The following is a 21,044-nucleotide window of genomic DNA, read 5'->3' on the forward strand; positions in this document are numbered from 1 at the left end:
ACTCTGACTCTGGTCCGATTTTATGATGGGGCAGGCAGGGCTTTGGATGGGAAGTCCACCTTGGCCAATATTAAGGCATATTAAGTGGTCGTTTAATGGTCTGTCCCCGCCTAGCCTCAATTTTTAGGCTGGTGGCTGCCTGATGACTGAATGTGGGAAACTGAAGAAGTTCTCGATATTGGGGGGGGAAGCTGGGGGGCACCTCAATTGGCAGGCCCTTTTAGATTGGGAGCACCTTCCCCTCACAGACTGGAGTATTCTAGCCCACCCTCCCCCAGGGCATCCCCTAACCTTCTCTCAGGTACTTACCTGAGGTACAATCCCAGGATTTTGTCTCAGGCACAACACTGCAGTACCTCTTCAGGCCACTGGAGCGCTGTGCCTGGATGTGCTGGAGAAATGTCAGCCAATCCAAGTGTCCGACAGCTCTCAAAGGCGGGACTTCCATCCAAGTGCTGACAGAAGTTGTGGGTGCTGCAAATCAGAGCTCAATTGAGTGTGAAATGGCAGTGGGCCTATACTGTCAACTGTCAGAAAGATGGGTGCTGAGCGCTCACCATCCTGAAAATTCAGGCCTTTGTTTCTGATTTTCCCACACCTTCTTTGGGTTTTGACAGGATCTCCATGATCATGGCTGTTTTGCTTTAACTTTTAGAAGGCTGTGGTGGTTTCTTCCTTTAAACTCTGCAGATTTTCTTCTTTTCTCTGCTCTGTCTGTATTTTATTTCTGCAGCTTTTTTTTGAACTTGCAGCTGTCTTCCTCTTTTTGTGTTAATGCTGAAAGTTTTAAATTTTTGTTAACTTTAATTTGGCCAACTTGTGTCACATGGTGTCGGTTGGTGTTTCAGCTTTCCTCCAGCTGCCCTCTGGATATGCTGAGCCTCTGGGACTGCCACCTCTTCTATAATGCAAGTTTTGCTCACCTGTCTTGTGATCTAACCAGGTTCTTTGACTCTGCATCACTCAGGGTCTTGCAATGGACCTCAACTCACTGGTGGATTCCTCAACTTGTAAGTCTCTGGTAAGGCTTCTTCAACTGTTTCTTCAATTTTTCTTCTTCGATGCAAATCTGTCCAGTCAGCCTTCTTTCATATTTTGGGGCAATGTTCTGGGTTCATCTTCTAAATGCCACATTCCATCCTATTGCTGCCACCATGTTGTGTCATGGGTTTGTGTGGTATTTCATTAATGAGATCTTGTATGTTTAAATACAAATTATCTATTGGTACTATTTAACTCTGCTCAGATCTGAGTTACTGCCATGCATGGTGCTGCTTCTCCCATCCAAGTTCTCTCTAGGTTGTTCTCTCAGTCTATTACCATGTGACTCTGTACATCATAACGTTGGTGGTGCTACTTTCAAGTCCCTCATTAACTCTTGCTCTGCCAAGCACCTTTACAATGGCTGCAGGCACATACAATATCATACAACAGGCAGTACTTCAGATCTCTTGGTAATGCCTTCTTCTCCTTGCAGCCTCTCTCCCTGTGGTTCTTTGGCCCTCTCCTAAGCTGGAGGTTGTGTCTGCTGAAAATCCTCTTCACTGCTCTAATCGGTCTCAGAGTAGCCTGTTCTCATCTCCACTCCCTCAGCTGGCATTCATTTCTTGATGTGGAGATGCCGGCGTTGGACTGGGGTAAACACAGTAAGAAGTTTAACAACACCAGGTTAAAGTCCAACAGGTTTATTTGGTAGCAAAAGCCACACAAGCTTTCGGAGCTGCAAGCCCCTTCTTCAGGTGAGTGGGAATTCTGTTCACAAACAGGGCATATAAAGACACAGACTCAATTTACATGAATAATGGTTGGAATGCGAATACTTACAACTAATCAAGTCTTTAAGAAACAAAACAATGTGAGTGGAGAGAGCATCAAGACAGGCTAAAAAGATGTGTATTGTCTCCAGACAAGACAGCCAGTGAAACTCTGTGGGGGTTACAGATAGTGTGACATGAACCCAATATCCCGGTTGAGGCCGTCCTCGTGTGTGCGGAACTTGGCTATCAGTTTCTGCTCAGCGACTCTGCGCTGTCGTGTGTCACGAAGGCCGCCTTGGAGAACGCCTACCCGAATATCAGAGGCCGAATGCCCGTCACGGGTGATTGTTTGATTGGCAGAGACTGAGTGTGGGGTTGGGGGACTCCTATTACATTCACAGACTTTTAACCCGCTCCCCACTGGAGAGGTAACATGTTTGAGAGAGCTTGCAGCAGATTCCTGGAGGGTGGGGTAAACCACATGTTCGCCGGGATTTTACCACCCTGCCTGCCACGGAACCGGAGCTTGCGAGGGGCGGACAACAGAAATGTCCATTGACCTTGGGTAGGATCTTCTTTCTGATCTCGCTCAAGCTCGGCCGTAAATCTTTTTCAGAGATACACTTGTATTCCCTGCTGCTTTCAAATGAGCCACCTGGTAAAATGGTAGGATCAGTATAATTGCTGATGGTTGTAAATCCTTACTTCAGCTGACTTACACAACTTTGGTGAAGATGGTGTTTAATAAGACAATCTAGATGCCATTAACAACTTCACAAGTAAGAGCTTAGAAACTTCTGCTGCTGATATTGACAAGGCAAACACCTTCTTCTCAGTACACTCTCCTAACATTTCTTAGTCCACTTTGTAAGCCAGTAAACTGTAACAAATAGGGAGAAGAGACTTAATTCTCAGCCCATTACAGCATTGTCGACCAGAATATATATTGCTGACATGGGGAGGATTGTGGGATTCTGTCCACCCTGCAGGAAGGAGTGGCACTCACCACTGGAAGGAAGAGATTGTGGGGTCAGCCCATCTTTGAAGTACAATCTTCAAAGAGACTGGGTTTATATCAAAAGCAATTTGATCTGGAATCCTGAACTTGGAGTCCATCCAGATTGGCGCAGTGAATAAATAAATTAACTGGTGTGGTATTGTATAGACTAGGAAACTAAAGAAGTTCAATCCTTGGTGTGTGCTGATCTCAGCTGGAGTTAACAGTGGCATGCCATGGTTTGCCTCGGTGTCTCAGGATTAGAGAAGGGAAATAAAGTAGTAATTTACATTTTGTCAGCTCTCAACAGGAAATTACAAAATAACATGGCTAGAGAGCCAGGAATAGAGTTTAACAAAGATTGGTACAGTGGTTAGCACTGCTGACTCACAGCGCCAGGGACCCGGGTTCGATTCCTGGCTTGCGTCACTGACTGTGTGGAGTCTACACGTCCTCCTCATGTCTGCGTGGGTTTCCTCCGGGCGCTCTGGTTTCCTCCCACAGTCTGAAAGACGTGCTGGTTAGGTACATTGGCCATGCTAAATTCTCCCTCAGTGTACCCGAACAAGCACTGGAGTGTGGCGATTAGGGAATTTTCACAATAACTTCATTGCAGTATTAATGTAAGCCCACTTGTGACACTAATAAATAAACTTTTGAACAAGGATTTTGTCTCTGATAATAATAATAAACTCGCAGGAAAATCTTAGTGTGAGCAAATTTCATGTTGTGCAATAGCAGATTGGTAACTTGGTTCACACTCCACTAAATTTCCTTTTCCATTGACTTCAGTGTTCCTCAAGGTGGATTTCACTCCCATAAAATGTAGGTAGTGTTCTGGGTGAGAGCATTTGAGGTTCTTGATATGTATTATGATGGTAAAATTAGTCAAAGGAGCATGGGACTGTTCAGCTGATCGAGGCTGCTCCACCATTCAATTATAATCATGGCTGATCTGGGAGAACATGCAAACTGCACACAGACAGTTACCCAAGGCCAGGTTGCTGGAGCTGTGAGGCAGCAGTGCTAACCACTGCACCACCATGCCATCCGGCCTCAATCCTGAAAGCTCCAGTTCTTCCAGCACACTGCTGTTTTAGGTGAGAGAATGAGATTGTATTAAAGAGTTTGAGTTGCCAAGGCAATCCTTGCTCACCATGTGTTCAGAATGGGAAATTACTGATGGGTTATCCACTGTTTCCCAGTATTTGATACCAGCAGTAAAGGTTTGGGACATGACTCTGTAATTATTTCAGCTGAACTATCACAGGCAACGCTTCGTTAAGAAAGCATTTTTCTCTCCCTGTTCTCTCAATGTTTTTAACTCCTCACCTGCTAACTGATACCCAGGCCTCTGATGTCCCAGCTCAAGGTGCCATCCTTCCACTGTAAACCCAGACTGTGAGGGTCAGCAGCTCCTGTTCTCAACTTGCTGCTCACCCACACTTATTTGCCAACAGAATTACAAAATTGTGGTGCAGTGGGGACTGGTTTCTGGCTGATTTTCCCCGCTCTCATCTGGGGAGACTGAAGCTAATTCAGCCCCAGTTGAGGTGAGTGAATGCAGTGCAGCTGAGTCTGGAACCCTCTGGACCTGTATCACTGAGTTGTAATCCAAGCGCTATTGTCAGGGTTTTACAGTATCAATGTTTTCTGCTGTCATAAGCTGCACGAATAGGTATGATCGTGTTTAAGAGGCCAACATCACATAAAATTTAAATTCTTGTCGCATTATTCTTTGGATCTTGGATTGTGTTAGCACTGGGGGTGCTGCTGGGTGGGGTGCTGCTGGGTGGGGTGCTGCTGGGTGGGGTGCTGCTGGGTGAGGTGCTGCTGGGTGGGGTGCTGCTGGGTGGGGTGCTGCTGGGTGGGGTGCTGCTGGGTGGGGTGCTGCTGGGTGGGGTGCTGCTGGGTGAGGTGCTGCTGGGTGGGGTGCTGCTGGGTGGGGTGCTGCTGGGTGGGGTGCTGCTGGGTGGGGTGCTGCTGGGTGAGGTGCTGCTGGGTGAGGTGCTGCTGGGTGGGGTGCTGCTGGGTGGGGTGCTGCTGGGTGGGGTGCTGCTGGGTGGGGTGCTGCTGGGTGGGGTGCTGCTGGGTGGGGTGCTGCTGGGTGGGGTGCTGCTGGGTGGGGTGGGGTGCTTTATAAATGGCATATATATTTAACCAATAAATGAACTATTTAATGGCTGAGTCCATTTGCCGGCTCCCATCCCACTCATCGCTGTGAGTGGGATGGGAAAATTTCGACAGTGGTGGATGACGGCCCACCAAACTTTCCAGGCCCGCCCACGATGATGCCCACTGCATCATTCATGATCAGCTTGTAGATCTAGAAGTAGGAGTAATTTCAGTGAACTGGTCCTGCAGCACTAAAGCACATTAATTTGCCTGCAATTAAAATAACCCTCACTTAGTGATGTTTACTCAGCTACTCTGGTACATGAGCTATGTCTGCATTAGTTAATTTTGGTCCATTCAGCTTAGATAAGCCATCCACTACACCATCTGTGCACCTAATTCCTCGCTCAATGAGCACCAGCAGTCCTCAAATATTACCTCGAAAGATTTGGAATCGTTTTATGTAACTTGTCCTCAAAATTTAACCCTTTAACCTGCACTTTGATAGAGGTGGTCTTGTAACATAGTGGATAGCATCCCGGCCTCTGAGCCAGAAGCTCTGGGTTTGAGTCCCACGCCTGGACTTGATGCCAAGAAAGGTGCTTTCATAATGTGGCCAAATAGGTTGAGTGCCAACCGGCAAAATCCTTCCAAACATGCCAATTGCAGGCGGTAAGAACAGTAGAGACTCCTGGTCAACTCTGCTGGATGTGAAGTGGCAGCCTTGAAGCTATACATCTCTGATGACCGAATAGTGACCTGTTCCAGGAAGACTAGCTATGGAAACAGACAAAAGTCTGCCTTAGTGCACCACTAGGTGCAGGATGGGAATTGGAATGGAATAATTCTATATAATTGTGCAGTGGCCAACAGCAAACACACAGATGGGGTCTGACCAAAGCTGGAGCATAAACTCTTCTGATTTTGTACTTGTATAAAAGGCCAATATTCCATCAAGTCTTTGATTTATTTTTGTACCTGCCCACTATGTTTGAGTGATTTATGCGCATCATCACGAAAATCTCTTTATTTCTTCGCAGTTCCTAGTTTCTAACCATTTAAACAATATTCTGATTTATCTTTCTTGGGTCCAAATTGGATGACCTCACACTTCTCCACTGTAAACTCCATTTGCCACAGTTTGGCCCATTCACTTATTCTGTCCATGGCCCTTTGTAACTTCAGTTCCATTTGCAATACTTATTATACTTCCTGATTTAGTGTCATCTGCAAACTTGGATATACAACTCTCCATTCCTTCATTCAAGCCATTGATAAATATGGGTAAAAGCTAAAGTCCCCTTATAAATTCTTGGGGAATAGTATTTGTCATATCTTGTCAATGAGAGAATATACCCTTTGTCACTACTCTGTTTGCTACCTTCCAACCAATTTCCAACCCATGTCACAATTTTTGCTAACAATGTCTTGTGCAGAGTGCCCTTCTAAGTCCATTAAGACAATATCCATTAGAAAGACCTGCATTCACCATGTTAATGAACAATAATTCAATTAGGTTAGCCAAATAAGATTGACCTACTACAAATTCATGCTGACTCTTTCTGATCAGCTCAAGATTGTCCAGTTGGTCAATCATTCTGTCACTAATAACAGATTCTAATAGGGGAGGGATGGGTGGCGTAGTGGCACAGTGGTTAGCACTGCTGCCTCATAGCACCAGGGTCCCAGGTTCGTGTGGAGTTTGCACATTCTCCCTGTGTCTGCGTGGGTTTCCTCTGGGTGCTCTGGTTTCCTCCTACAGTCTGAAAGATGTGCTGGTTAGGTACATTGACCCGAATAGGCGCCGGAGTGTGGCGACTAGGGGAATTTCACAGTAACTTACTTGCAGTGTTAATGTAAGCCTTGTGACTAATAAATAAACTTAATAACTTAGTCCACAATTGACATTCAATGGACATGTCTGCAGTTACCCAACAGCACAATTCCTTAAACAGGAGAGTCTTGGAAGATTATGACTAACACATCTACAATTGCTTCTACTTATTATCCTCAATATCCTGAAGTTAAAGGTATTGGAGATTGTGCTGCCTTGGGTCTCATTAGTTTCCCAATTACTATTTTTTGTAACTTACTTTGAATCCTTTAAGTTCATCCTCTTTTATTTATTTTCAGTTTGGTTTGTATGGTGGCATTTTATCCCTTTTCTGTGCTGGGGAAATAATGCAAAGCCATCATTTAACAAGTGTGTAATTTCCTCATTGGTGATTACAATATCAACCGCATCTGTTTTGAATGCGCCTACATTTCCCTTAGCCACTTTACCTTTCTTACTGCAGTTATAAAAATGCTTATGTTACTCTTATTAGTCTTTTTGTATTCTATATTATAGCTGTTATAACTTTATTTGCATCCCTTTGCTACTTTATAACTGCTGGATTTTCACTTGTTTTTCCATTTGTATTAGCCTCTTTGTACGATATCCTACCCAGTTTGTTAACCACAGACACCAAGTAACATTAGGGAAGATTTTGCCATTTGAGGGTACTTGTATTGTACCAAATTCTCCTTTTGAACACATCTCACTGTATCTCTGTCAGATCAGTCATTAACAGTTCAGCTCAGTTGATTGTGGTCAGGTTATGTCTGAGCTGACATGTTATGCTACAATATTCCTGGCCTCCTTTGCATATCTGAGTAATGAGTTTGCACCTGACATGGCTGGTTGTCATATCCCACTCATTCTGGACAATCGCCTTCTCTCAGTTCATTCTGGTCCCTTGTTTTAGAAATTCATATGTTAGCTGGGGCAGTGATTGTTTCATCAGAGTAATGCATCAGTTAGTGAGCAGCCTCAATAAATGTCCAAACCAATTAAGAGATAAGTACAAATCCATTGACATTATTACAAATACAACTTCAAGATCCTCCATGCAGGGGAGGAAACCACTGACATTTGTTCATGGGATGTGTCCATCACAGGCTAGGTTATCTTTTATTACCCATCCTGAATTGCCCTTGAGAGTTTGGTGGAGAGCTGCTACCTTCAAATGCTGACATCCATAGGCCAGTCGAACTAAAAATACATGCAGAAAGCCCTGTGATAATTTATCATCAATCAGGTCCTTTAGGGAAGGAAATCTGCCATCCTTACCTGGTCTGACTCCAGACCCAGAGCAATGTGGTGGACTCTTAAATGCTCGCAGGGATAGGCAATAAATGCTGGTCAGCCAGTGACGCCCATATCCCAGGAAAGAATAAAGAAGAAAAAAGGTAAACAATAGACGGGATTCTCCGATCACGCGTATCCAAGATTGGAAATTCCTGCCTGTGCTCCACGGACTTTTAAATGGACTGCTGAATTTTCTGCTTTGCCTTTTATGATTCCTGCAGCGGGTGGGTTGGGAGATTTTTGGCCAATGTCTTTCAGTGCCACTGGTTGTGAAATGCCATGAAGGCCTTGGACACCCATTTTCAGCGCAACAGCATCTTTCAGCCTGGGTTTATCCAATACCTTGTGATGCACGACAATCGAGCACAAGACACAAGGTTTCGGTAATTGAAGGCTTTTATTGTCTAACAATGGAACTATTTGAACACGAGTACACCATTCCAGACTGGAGGGGTCCCGCCCGAGCAGAGGGTCTTATACCTCTCCCAGGAGGCGGGGCCCGACTGGGATGTGCCACAACAGCAACCACCACAGGTGTATTAATCCCACAGTGTAAACACCCTAGCCCAACAACAACATTAGAACAACCCCACAGTGGTAACCAACGATGGTTCACCACATTCACCCCTCCTTTGAGAACAAAGGCCGGCGGGGTGCGAAAACAGACTATATATATGAAAAAAATCAACAATCTACAAGTCCAGACGGTCTGGAGGACCGCACCGTCGTTGTGACCTCCTCAATACCGGCTGTGACACCGGAGCAGGTGCTTGCGGTGGTGTTCTCTCCAAAACAGCGTCCGGCTGTCCCCTCGAGGACTCACGGGCCGGTTGACCCTGATGAAGCGGTAGTGCAGGGGATCCCGGTACATTCTGCGATGGCGCCGATCTCCGAGTCTCAGGCAAGCTGTACAGTGGAGTATAACTGTTATGCACTGGTCCCGGTGCTGACCGCGCCACGTCCGGGGGAGAAATAAGAGATAGGGGATTCGTCACTGGGGGTATGGGAGCGACAGGAGTTGCTACGTCCCCTGCGGGCGCCAGGTCTCGGATCGAGACTGTGTCCTCTCGCCCGTCAGGATATGCCACATAGGCATACTGAGGGTTGGCGTGGAGGAGGTGGACCTGTTCGACCAAGGGGTCGGACTTGCGGGCCCTTACATGTCGCCGCAGAAGGACGGGTCCTGGGTACGTCAACCAGGCTGGTAAAGATATCCCCGAGGACGACTTCCGAGGGAATGAGAACATCCTCTCGTGGGGAGTAGCATTGGTTGCCGTACACAGGAGGGAGCGAATGGAGTGAAGCGCATTTGGGAGGACCTCCTGCCAATGGGAGGCTGGAAGGCCTTTGGACTTCAGCGCCAATAGGACAGCCTTCCAGACTGTAGCATTCTCTCTCTCCACCTGTCCATTGCCCCTAGGGTTGTAACTCGTGGTTCTACTAGAGGCAATCCCGTATGAGAGCAGGAATTGCCTCAAGTCGTTACTCATGAACGACGAGCCCCTGTCGCTATGTATATAGCTGGGGTACCCGAACAGGGTAAAAAGATCACGGAATGCCTTGATCACCGTGGCAGTCGACGTGTCCGCACAGGGGACAACAAATGGGAACCGGGAGTACTCGTCTATGATGTTAAGAAAGTACACGTTCCGGTCTGTTGAGGGAAGGGGGCCCTTAAAATCCACACTCAGCCTCTCGAAGGGGCGAGTGGCCTTGACCAAATGTGCCCGGTCAGGTCGGTAAAAGTGCGGTTTGCATTCCGTGCAAATCCGACAGCTCCTTGTCACTGACCTGACATCCTCCACCGAGTAGGGCAGATTGCGGGCTTTGATGAAGAGGTAGAGCCGAGTGACCCCAGGATGGCACAGGTCATTATGGAGGGCATTCAAGCGGTCCTCCTGCATAGTAGCGCATGTTCCGCGCGAGAGGGCATCCGAGGGCTCATTGAGTTTCCCTGGACGATACATAATATCGTAATTATAGGTGGAGAGCTCAATTCTCCACCGCAAGATCTTGTCATTCTTGATCTTGCCCCTCTGCGTATTATTGAACATAAACGCCACGGACCGCTGGTCCGTGATCAGGGTGAACCGCTTCCCCGCCAGGTAATGGCGCCAGTGTCTGACGGCCTCCACAATAGCCTGAGCCTCCTTTTCCACCGCTGAATGCCGAATTTCGGGACCTTGAAGGGTGCGGGAAAAAAACGCGACGGGCCTGCCTGCCTGGTTTAGTGTGGCGGCTAGGGCGAAATCAGATGCATCACTTTCCACCTGAAAAGGAATGGATTCATCCACCGCGTGCATCGTGGCTTTCGCAATGTCGCTTTTCAATGCCTTGAAGGCCAATTGGGCCTCTGGCGTGAGTGGAAAAGTCGTGGACTTAATAAGCGGACGGGCTTTGTCCGCGTAGTTGGGGACCCACTGCGCATAATAGGAGAAGAAGCCTAGGCATCTCCTCAGTGCTTTTGCGCTAGCGGGCAAAGGAAGTTCAGCAAGGGGGCGCATACGGTCGGGATCAGGGCCAATGACCCCGTTTTCCACTACGTATCCCAGGATGGCTAACCGGCGCGTACGGAATACACACTTCTCCCTGTTGTAGAACAAAGAACAAAGAACAAAGAACAATACAGCACAGGAACCGGCCCTTCGGCCCCCCAAGCCCGCGCCGCTCCCCGGTCCAGGATTGAATCCTGAATCCAGGATCCCCGCCCAATTTTCCAGCCTATCTACATACCAATATCCTATCCACCGAGCTGTCCCTCACAGCTACGATGCTTTGTTCATTACAACCTATTAACTTACCCCCACCCCCCCATTCCAGACCATGTGATCTCCAGGGAGAGGCGAAAACCCAGAGTGAAAAACCCCAGGGCCAATATGGGGAAAAAAAATCTGGGAAATTCCTCTCCGACCCCCTGCGGCGATCGAAACGAGTCCAGGAGATCACAATGGCCCCGATCGGAAAATGCTTCCCAACCCTAGTCATTTCCACTTCCACGAACACCATATGAATTCCCTGCCCCCGAGACAGGTTCCCAACTATCCGCAGTCTCACTCTGTACTGGCACCAGCAAGATGATCATAGAATGAAGCCTTGAAACGAGAAACAAGGAACAATTAGCCCGCGCCGCTCCCTGGTCCAAACTAGACCACTCTTTTGTATCCCTCCATTCCCACTCCGTTCATATAGCTGTCTAGATAAGTCTTAAACGTTCCCAGTGTGTCCGCCTCCACCACCTTGCCCGGCAACACATTCCAGGCCCCCACGACCCTCTGTGTGAAATATGTCCTTCTGATATCTGTGTTAAACCTCCCCCCCTTCACCTTGAACCTATGACCCCTCGTGAACGTCACCACCGACCCGGGGAAAAGCATCCCACCGTTCACCCTATCTATGCCTTTCATAATTTTATACACCTCTATTAAGTCTCCCCTCATCCTCCGTCTTTCCAAGGAGAACAACCCCAGTTTCCCCAATCTCTCCTCATAACCAAGCCCCTCCATACCAGGCAACATCCTGGTAAACCTCCTCTGTACTCTCTCCAAAGCCTCCACGTCCTTCTGGTAGTGTGGCGACCAGAACTGGACGCAGTATTCCAAATGCGGCCGAACCAACGTTCTATACATCTGCAACATCAGACCCCAACTTTTATACTCTATGCCCCGTCCTATCAAGGCAAGCATGCCATATGCCTTCTTCACCACCTTCTCCACCTGTGACGTCACCTTCAAAGATCTGTGGACTTGCACACCCAGGTCCCTCTGCGTCTCTACACCCTTTATGGTTCTTCCATTTATCGTGTAGCTCCTCCCTACATTATTCCCACCAAAATGCATCACTTCGCATTTATCAGGATTGAACTCCATCTGCCATTTCCTTGCCCAAATTTCCAGCCTATCTATATCCTTCTGTAGCCTCTGACAATGTTCCTCACTATCTGCAAGTCCTGCCAGTTTTGTGTCGTCCGCAAACTTACTGATCACCCCAGTTACTCCTTCTTCCAGATCATTTATATAAATCACAAACAGCAGAGGTCCCAATACAGAGCCCTGCGGTACACCACTAGTCACAGGCCTCCAGCCGGAAAAAGACCCTTCCACTACCACCCTCTGTCTTCTATGACCAAGCCAGTTCTCCACCCATCTAGCCACCTCCCCCTTTATCCCATGGGATCCAACCTTTTTCACTAGCCTACCATGAGGGACTTTGTCAAATGCTTTACTAAAGTCCATATAGACAACATCCACGGCCCTTCCTTCGTCAACCATTTTGGTCACTTCTTCAAAAAACACCACCAGGTTCGTGAGGCATGACCTCCCTCTCACAAAACCATGTTGACTATCGTTAATGAGTTTATTCCTTTCTAAATGCGCATACATCCTATCTTTAAGAATCTTCTCCAACAACTTCCCCACCACGGACGTCAAGCTCACCGGCCTATAATTACCCGGGTTATCCTTCCTACCCTTCTTAAATAACGGGACCACATTGGCTATCCTCCAATCCTCTGGGACCTCACCTGTGTCCAATGACGAGACAAAGATTTGCGTCAGAGGCCCAACGATTTCACCTCTCGTCTCCCTGAGCAGCCTTGGATAGATTCCATCAGGCCCTGGGGATTTGTCAGTCTTTATATTCTCTAACAAACCTAACACTTCCTCCTTTGTAATGGAGATTTTCTCCAACGGTTCAACACTCCCCTCCGAGACACTCCCAGTCAACACATCCCTCTCCTTTGTGAATACCGACGCAAAGTATTCATTTAGGATCTCCCCTACCTCTTTGGGCTCCAAGCATAAGTCCCCACTTTTGTCCCTGAGAGGTCCGATTTTTTCCCTAACAACCCTTTTGTTCCTAACGTATGAATAAAATGCCTTGGGATTCTCCTTAATCCTGTCTGCCAAGAACATTTCGTGACCCCTTTTTGCTCTTCTAATTCCCCGTTTGAGTATTTTCCTACTTTCATTATACTCCTCCAGAGCTCCCTCCGTTTTTAGCTGCTTGGACCTAACATACGCCTCTCTTTTCCTTTTGACCAGTCCCTCAATTTCCCTGGTTATCCACGGTTCTCTAATCCTACCCTTCCTATCCTTCTTTTTTACAGGCACATGCTTGTCCTGTAGCCCTAACAACCGTTCCTTAAAAGACTGCCACATACCAGATGTGGATTTACCCTCAAACAGCCTCTCCCAATCAAGAGCTGCCAATTTCTGCCTGATCCCAATAAAGTTAGCCTTCCCCCAATCCAACACCTTACCCTTGGGACACCACTTATCCTTTTCCATCACTATCCTAAAGCTAACAGAATTGTGGTCACTATTTGCCACATGTTCCCCAACCAAAACTTTGAAGACCTGACCGGGCTCATTCCCCAGTACCAGGTCCAGTATAGCCCCCTCTCTAGTTGGGCTGTCCACATATTGTTCCAACGAACCCTCCTGTACACATTTTACAAATGCCTCACCATCCAGAGTCCCTGCCCTCAGCGATTTCCAGTCTATACCAGGGAAATTGAAGTCTCCCACTACAACAACCCTATATTTCCTGCACCTATCCAGTATCTCCTGACATGTCCATTCTTCCACTTCTCTTGGGCTGTTGGGGGGCCTGTAGTACACCCCCAACATAGTGACTGCGCCTTTCCTGTTTCGAAGCTCCACCCAGAGTGACTCGCTACACGACTCCTCCGAATTGTCCTCCCTCTGCACCGCTGTAATATGCTCTCCAACCAATACCGCTACTCCCCCACCTCTTTTGGCCCCTCCTCTGTCTCGCCTAAAACACTTGTACCCTGGAATATTCAGCTGCCAGTCCTGTCCCTCTTTCAACCAAGTCTCTGTCACCGCAACCACATCCAAATTCCTCGTGCGCATTAAGGCCCCAAGTTCGTCTGTTTTACCTGCTACGCTCCTTGCATTGAAGTATAAGCACTCCAGACCCCCAGGCTCAGTGAGGTCGTCCTCCCCCAGAGTGCTCTTCTTCTTTGCCAGCCTTGTCCCAGCCCCAAGCTCGTCCCCAGCCACCACACTTATAGGCCTAATAGTTTGATCCCCACCCCCCTGCCATACTAGTTTAAACCCCCCCGAACTGCATTAGCAAAGCTCCCAGCCAGGATATTTGTGCCCTTCCAACTTAGTTGTGACCCCTCCCTCTTGTACAGGTGCCATCCTCTCCTGAAAACCTCCCATTGGTCTATGAAAATAAAGCCCTCCCTCCTGGACCAGTCCTTTAGCCAGGCATTCATTTGAACCAACTCCCTATTCTTATCCTCACTGGCACGAGGCATTGGGAGCAGCCCAGAGATGGCCACCCTAGTGACCCTACTTTTTAACCTATTTCCCAACTCCCTGAATTGCTCTCTTAGGACCCCCCTACTCTTCCTATCTACGTCATTTCCACCAATGTGTATAATGACATCCGTTTCTTTATCTTCCCCTTTTAAAATGCCTCCTATCCGCTCGGAGACATCCGTGACCCCAGCACCAGGTAGGCAGACTACCATCCTGGAGTCCCGTTCGCCCCCACAGAATCGCCTGTCTGTCCCTCTAACTGACGCATCCCCCACCACTATCGCTCTCCTAACCCCTCTCTTCCCTTTCCGGGCCACAGAGCCTGACTGTGTGCCAGTGACCTGATCACTGTGTCTTACCCCTGGAGAGGCACACTCCTCCACACTATCTAAAACAATGACCTGTTGTAGGTCAGATTCAGGCGAGATGCAGTGCGCAAAAAGTTCTGGAGATTTGTGTCATGGTCCTGCTGATCATGGCCGCAGATGGTGACATTATCCAGGTACGGGAAGGTAGCCCGCAGCCCGTTCTGGTCCACCATTCGGTCCATAGCACGCTGGAAGACCGAGACCCCATTGGTGACACCAAATGGAACCCTAAGAAACTGATACAGACGACCATCCGCCTCAAAAGCCGTGTAATGTCGGTCCTCTGGGCAGATGGGGAGTTGGTGGTAGGCGGACTTAAGGTCTATGGTGGAGAACACCCGGTACTGCGCAATCTGATTGACCATATCAGATATGCGTGGGAGAGGATACGCTTCCAGCTGCGTGTATCGATTAATGGTCTGACTGTAGTCAATGACCATCCGGGGTTTGTTCCCGCTCTTAACCACCACGACCTGTGCTCTCCACGGACTAACGCTGGGCTGTATGATCCCTTCTTTGAGGAGCCGCTGAACCTCAGATCTGATGAAGATCCGATCTTCAGCGCTGTAACGCCTACTTTTAGTAGCGATGGGCTTGCAGCCTGGTACCAGATTCTTAAATAAAGAGGGTGTGGTGATCTTTAGTGTGGAAAGATTGCATGCGGGGCGCTTTGGACAATTTGGAGGCTGCGGCTGGTCCCCTACTGTCAGCGAAGGGAGTGGCCCACCGTACTGTAGGATCACACTCTTCATGTGGACCATAAAGTTTAGTCCAAGGAGAATTGGCGCGCAAAGATGCGGCAACACAAGGAGCCTGTATCGCTCGTAAATTGTGCCCTGCACTTTCAGAGTTACCACACAACGTCCTTGGATCGGTACAGACCGGGACCGTGATGCCATAGAAATTGTCTGTTTGGCAGGTAGAACCCGGAGTCCACACCTCTTTACAGTGTCAGGGTGAATAAAGCTCTCAGTGCTCCCGCTGTCAAACAGACAATAAACAGTACGACCATTTACCTTAATGTTCATCATTGAACAGTCAAGCCTGTGGTGCTTAGCCTGGTCCAGGGTGATCGACGCCACCGTTGGCCCTTGGACGTCACTGCAGGCAGCTGAGGTCGATGCTGAGGACCCCTGCTGGTCGCTCCTGGTCGTCGTCGACCAAAATGGCCGCCCCCATGAATCGCACATGGTTGAGGGCGCCAAGCGTAGCGACTCCTGGTGGTCATCCTCCTCCGACTCCGCCAACCACAATGGCGTCATCCTGGGCTCGCACGTGACGGACCTCGTGGGTACTGCGACGTCGATGGAGATGATCTCCGTTCTGGAGGGTCACAGGCTGCACTGCCGTTCTTGGGCTTCGATCTGCAGACTTTCGCGTAGTGCCCCTTTTTACCGCATTGATTACAGACCACCGCTTTAGCAGGACACTTTTGCCGTGGATGCTTGGCTCCTCCGCAGAAATAGCACCGCGGGCCGCCTGGGGCTGCCGCCGTCGTCGGGTCGATATGGGAGCGCGAGCCCGTGGGGCGAGGAGGGATTTGTGACTGCTCCTGCCACGTTGTCTCCACGTGGTCCTCCAGATACAGGGCCAAGCTCTTCGACGCCGCCTCCAGCATTTCAGCCATCTCCATAGCTTGGGTCAGGTTGAGATTCCCCTTCTCCAACAGCTTGAGCTGGATGTACGAAGACCTTACCCCTGCCACAAACGCATCTCGGGCGAGGTCGTACATGTACTGCTCAGCCGACACAGCTTTGCAGTCACAGCCCCTGGCAAGCTGCAAGAGCTCATTGGCGTAATCCTCCATGGTTTCGCCTGACTGCTGACGTCGTGTAGCGAGGAGGTAACGAGCGTGGATCTCGTTGGGAGGTCTCATGTAGCGCTTTTTCAAAAGCTCGAGGCCCTCGGGTAAGTGGTGGCCGCATGAATCGCGAGGTAGACAGTGTCGCTTACCCTCGCATGGAGGACCTGGAGTCTGTCGTTATCCGTGGTGACTGCTGCAGAGGCTGCCAGGTAGTCCTCGAAACACTTCAGCCAGTAGTCGAAGGTGTTAGAGGCGCCGACCGCACGTGGATCCAGCGTCAGACGCTCTGGCTTTAGCATTTGTTCCATACTCTCCTTTCCGTCGAGAGTTTCGTGTTAGACAATAAAATTGATGCACGACAATCGAGCACAAGACACAAGGCTTCGGTAATTGAAGGCTTTTATTGTCTAACAATGGAACTATTTGAACACGAGTACACCATTCCAGACTGGAGGGGTCCCGCCCGAGCAGAGGGTCTTATACCTCTCCCAGGAGGCGGGGCCCGACCGGGATGTGCCATAACAGCATCCACCACAGGTGTATTAATCCCACAGTGTAAACACCCTAGCCCAACAACAACATTAGAACAACCCCACAGTGTGAACACCCTAGCCCAACAACAACATTAGAATAACCCCACAGTGGTAACCAACGATGGTTCACCACACCTTGGTGCATGCCATTATCTCTTGAGATGGTCTTACAAAAGTTGTTTCTGAAATTGCAAAATTGCAATCTCCTGCAATTCTGCCAGTTTATATTCATGGCAAATTCCCTTTATCCATGGATCCAAATAATGTCCATTAAGAGTCTGGCCTGGGTAAACAGAACTTGTAATTGTTCATTGGGATTGGCCATGCATGGTCTATGCTCACTGAAGTGTCAAATCAAACAGCTAGTCAGAGATAATACCACAAGAGAAAACAGCAAAGAGGTAGAGGGAATCTCTGCTTGAATCTCAATTTGAGGGAGAATGACAGATATGGTGTGGTCCGTTGCATGAGCATATGCCTCTTTTCTCTAAATGGATCAGGGTCTACATAATTCATTAATAAGAGGACAGTGATGCTTGGCGTGTAAGTAGAACTGCTGTGGATGGTACTGGAACAAGTCTGAATCTCTGCTGTCTTCACCTTCTGCAAAACTGACTCTTATACGTGTGATTTGAAATCAGAACTGAACAATACTTTAAAGCCAGGTTTGTGCGACATACAGGAGCTGAGTGGTTTCTGCCAATTTGTGCAGAAAAAATTGTTTACTTCGTGTTTGGAGAGTTTACAGCTATTACTTATATTTGGCGTGAGAACTAATCTGCTGTAACCCTTCAGTTTAGCCCAAATCACAGCATTAAATAGGTTGAAGAATTTGGAAACCATTGCTACACCAGATACAAGCAGACACCAAACTCTGGAATTTTGAATATTTCTTTAAGCAGCACAGAATGAATTTATCTAACTGTGAAAATTATTATTCATATAATGAGACGTCTCATCTTGGAGAAGAAATGATTTCTGTGAAATGCATCACAACTTCTCCCAACCTGACAGAGCTTCATGTCTTACATACCCTGCTGCAGGAATGGTTTCTCAATATGCCACACTGGGGAATGGATATTTTCATCATTCCTCCAGTGGTCTGTCTCTTTGCCTCGCTGTTGGCCACTCCTCTGGTGCTGATGGCCATCTTTTCAAACAACAAACTTCTTCAGGAGACCAGGTATCTGCTACTTGCCAACACTTTGGTTAATGATTTGTTTTATTCAATACTGAACACCTTCATTGACATTGTGAATGCAGCAGGTGTGGGAATGCCTAAAGTCGTTTGTGAAATTCTCTTGTTCTTGCTAACAGTGGCTTATTGTAATGGGATTCTGACAATCACTACGACAGTGGTGGACACTTACGTGGCCATTTGTTGTCCCCTTCGCTATCCCTCACTTTTACCCCGTTCCAGGACCATTAAGATTATCGCTTGCATATGGATTCTCTCCGTCAGTAGCTCTTCTGCCCTGTTCGTTATAACACTGTGGACACAAGAGGAGCCATTCTCCTTCTTATTGACATGTGTGGTGCCTTTGGTGCTTTTGTCCAATCCAATTGGAATATATTTGTTAAAAAGTTCTTATGGTATTGGATTACTGTATTTTCTAATATGTTTAATATTGATCTCAAGCTTCTATATCATGTTATACTGCAAGACTAAGGCATCAGGGATATGGGTTAGCAAGTCAAGGGCAAGACAGACCTATCTCATTCATTCAGTGTTGCTACTTGTCTACTTCTCCCCTCTGGTCATGTTGGTAATAGGAGGAGTGCTTCTGGGGAAGCACTTGATTGGATTCCAGTCCGCTCTCTGGATCATAGTGTCTACAGATAATATACTGATGCTGCCAAAGGCAGTGCTCCCTTACGTCTATGGGCTGAGATATCGAGAAATTGCAAATACAATCCGGTCATTCTTCAGTTTGAAGGCCATAGCTCAAATCAGGCCACTGTAAGTTAGTACATTGAGAGAAAGTATGTGACTGTGATGCTGTATATTTCTCATTATTATTTCCAGATTGTACTGAGGGCAGGATTTTATTCAGTTCATATATATTCTGCACAGCACAGCAGTCGGGTGCATCCTGGCTCAGTGCAAATTAATATTTTACAGGTCCTGCGTGGGAAATTTCTGAATTCTTCAGACTCACAACCTGCAGCACAGAAGCAGGTGATGTAACCCTATTGATTTCTATCAGTTTCAGTGCCCTTCATGTGAGTTCAACATGCTCAAAAAATGCTTAAAACGTTTTTAAACATTTTAAAATAAAATTACATTTTCAGACCACTAAAGAACCATAGAATCCCTGCAAGCCCATCGAGCCTGCATCAACAACAATCTTACCCATATCCCCGTAGCCCCACATGTTCACCCTACTAATACCCCTGACACTAAGGAGCAATTTAGCATGGCCAATCCACCTGGACTTTGGATTGTTAAAGCTCAAGTTTGGTCTGGCTTACGTGCTGATTTACCACATTTTCTCTCCTTCTCCTGGGTTTCTCAACATGAAACAAATTTTTATGGAGGATGCATGACCAGAGACAGAGCATGGTGATATATAATCAGAAAGTGTCACTGTCCTCATTGCGGACCACTTAGTGCAACAGAACCTCTTTACCTTTTGTCACCCACTCCTATTCAGTTTGTCTTATTCTATTAAGGCATAAGGTTCAACCTTCACTGCATCTGACAACCGGGTTTCCAATCAGCAATCCTGATGGACAAATCTCTACAAATGGATAATAAAGATTAGATTTGATTTTTGTTTGGAGTGGATTGGTAATTGTAGAGGAGGTCTCGATGTCTTGAGTGGCTGTGTTAATTTTTTGGGATAATTTTGATGTTTTGGAGGTCGAGTGATTTTGGTGGTGGGGAGGGCATGTATTATCACGGATTATTATTTAATCATAGAATCCTACAGTGCAGAAGGAGGCCATTCAGCCCATCAAGTCTGCACTGACCACAATCCCACCCAGGCCTCATCCCCATAACCCCAGGCATTTACCCTAGCTAGTCCCCCTGACACATCGGGGCAATTTTGCATGGCCAATCCACCTAACCGGCACATCTTTGGATTGTGAGAGGAAATCGGAGCACCCGGAGGAAACCCACGCAGACACGGGGAGAATATGCAAACTCCACACAGAAGGTGACCCAAGCCGGGAATCGAATCTGAATCCCTGGCACTGTGACGCAGTAGTGCTAACTGCTGTACCACCATGCTTCCCTTCCCTTCCCTTTCCTTTGTCCGAAATCAATGCTTATTAGTATTTTTCTTCAGGACTGAGGATTATATCTCCCTATGCCCGTTAGAACTAAGTTGGTAGCAGAGTTAAAAGTCAAGGTGGTTGACTTCATTCTCGCCCCACAGTCATTTTTGCAGGGCCTAACATTGGGTGGCTGAGAAGCCTGTGGAGACCATTATTTCTATCACTATTACAAGGACTAGGCTGCACAGGTTTTGGGCAAGAGATACAGGGAGGAATGTGAGGGAGAATTATTTTATGCAACAAGTGATAATGAGTTGCAACTAAATGCTTACACGGATGAGAGAAGTGGGGAGGATCAATGATTTCCAAAGAAAATTGGATGGGCATTTGAAGAAAATGAACTTGAAGAGGAATGTAAAGAGAGAATGGGATCGACTGGATTGCTCTACAGAAAACTGGCTTGCACTCGATGGGCTGAATGGCCTCCAGTTGTGCCATTGTGCCATTATGACTCTGAATATAAATAATGGTTCCCATGTTGGGTGGAACATGAGCTGTGAGAGCCAGTAAAACCTGGTTGTACAGGAGCAGATACCCACAGGCGCTTCCCAAAGAACCAAGGATCAGTTGCCACCCTAGGCTCCCCCACCTCCTTTTACAGTAAGGTAAAGCCTGCAATCTCCGAGGAACTCCTGTTCACAGATGAACATTAATAAAACCCAGATTCTGAAATGGACCAGCGTTCCAGGGATTGGGCAGCCATCTGGATCAATTAACTATCCCACTTTTCCCTTCGTTATAACTGAACTTGACTTACAGCATTATCAT

General features: G+C 47.5%; 1 protein-coding gene across 1 annotated transcript; it reads left to right on the forward strand.

Moving 5' to 3' along the window:
* The first annotated feature begins 1,401 nt into the window (after positions 1-1,401).
* LOC144487696 (putative G-protein coupled receptor 148) lies at positions 1,402-18,958 on the forward strand. Its single transcript, XM_078205777.1, has 4 exons — positions 1,402-1,454; positions 13,804-13,864; positions 16,632-16,640; positions 17,894-18,958. Exons 1-4 carry the CDS (start codon positions 1,402-1,404, stop codon positions 18,956-18,958), a joined length of 1,188 nt encoding a protein of 395 aa, XP_078061903.1.
* The last annotated feature ends 2,086 nt before the right edge of the window (positions 18,959-21,044 follow it).

Source organism: Mustelus asterias, unplaced genomic scaffold, assembly GCF_964213995.1.
Source record: "Mustelus asterias unplaced genomic scaffold, sMusAst1.hap1.1 HAP1_SCAFFOLD_980, whole genome shotgun sequence".
In the NCBI taxonomy this organism is placed as follows: domain Eukaryota; kingdom Metazoa; phylum Chordata; class Chondrichthyes; order Carcharhiniformes; family Triakidae; genus Mustelus; species Mustelus asterias.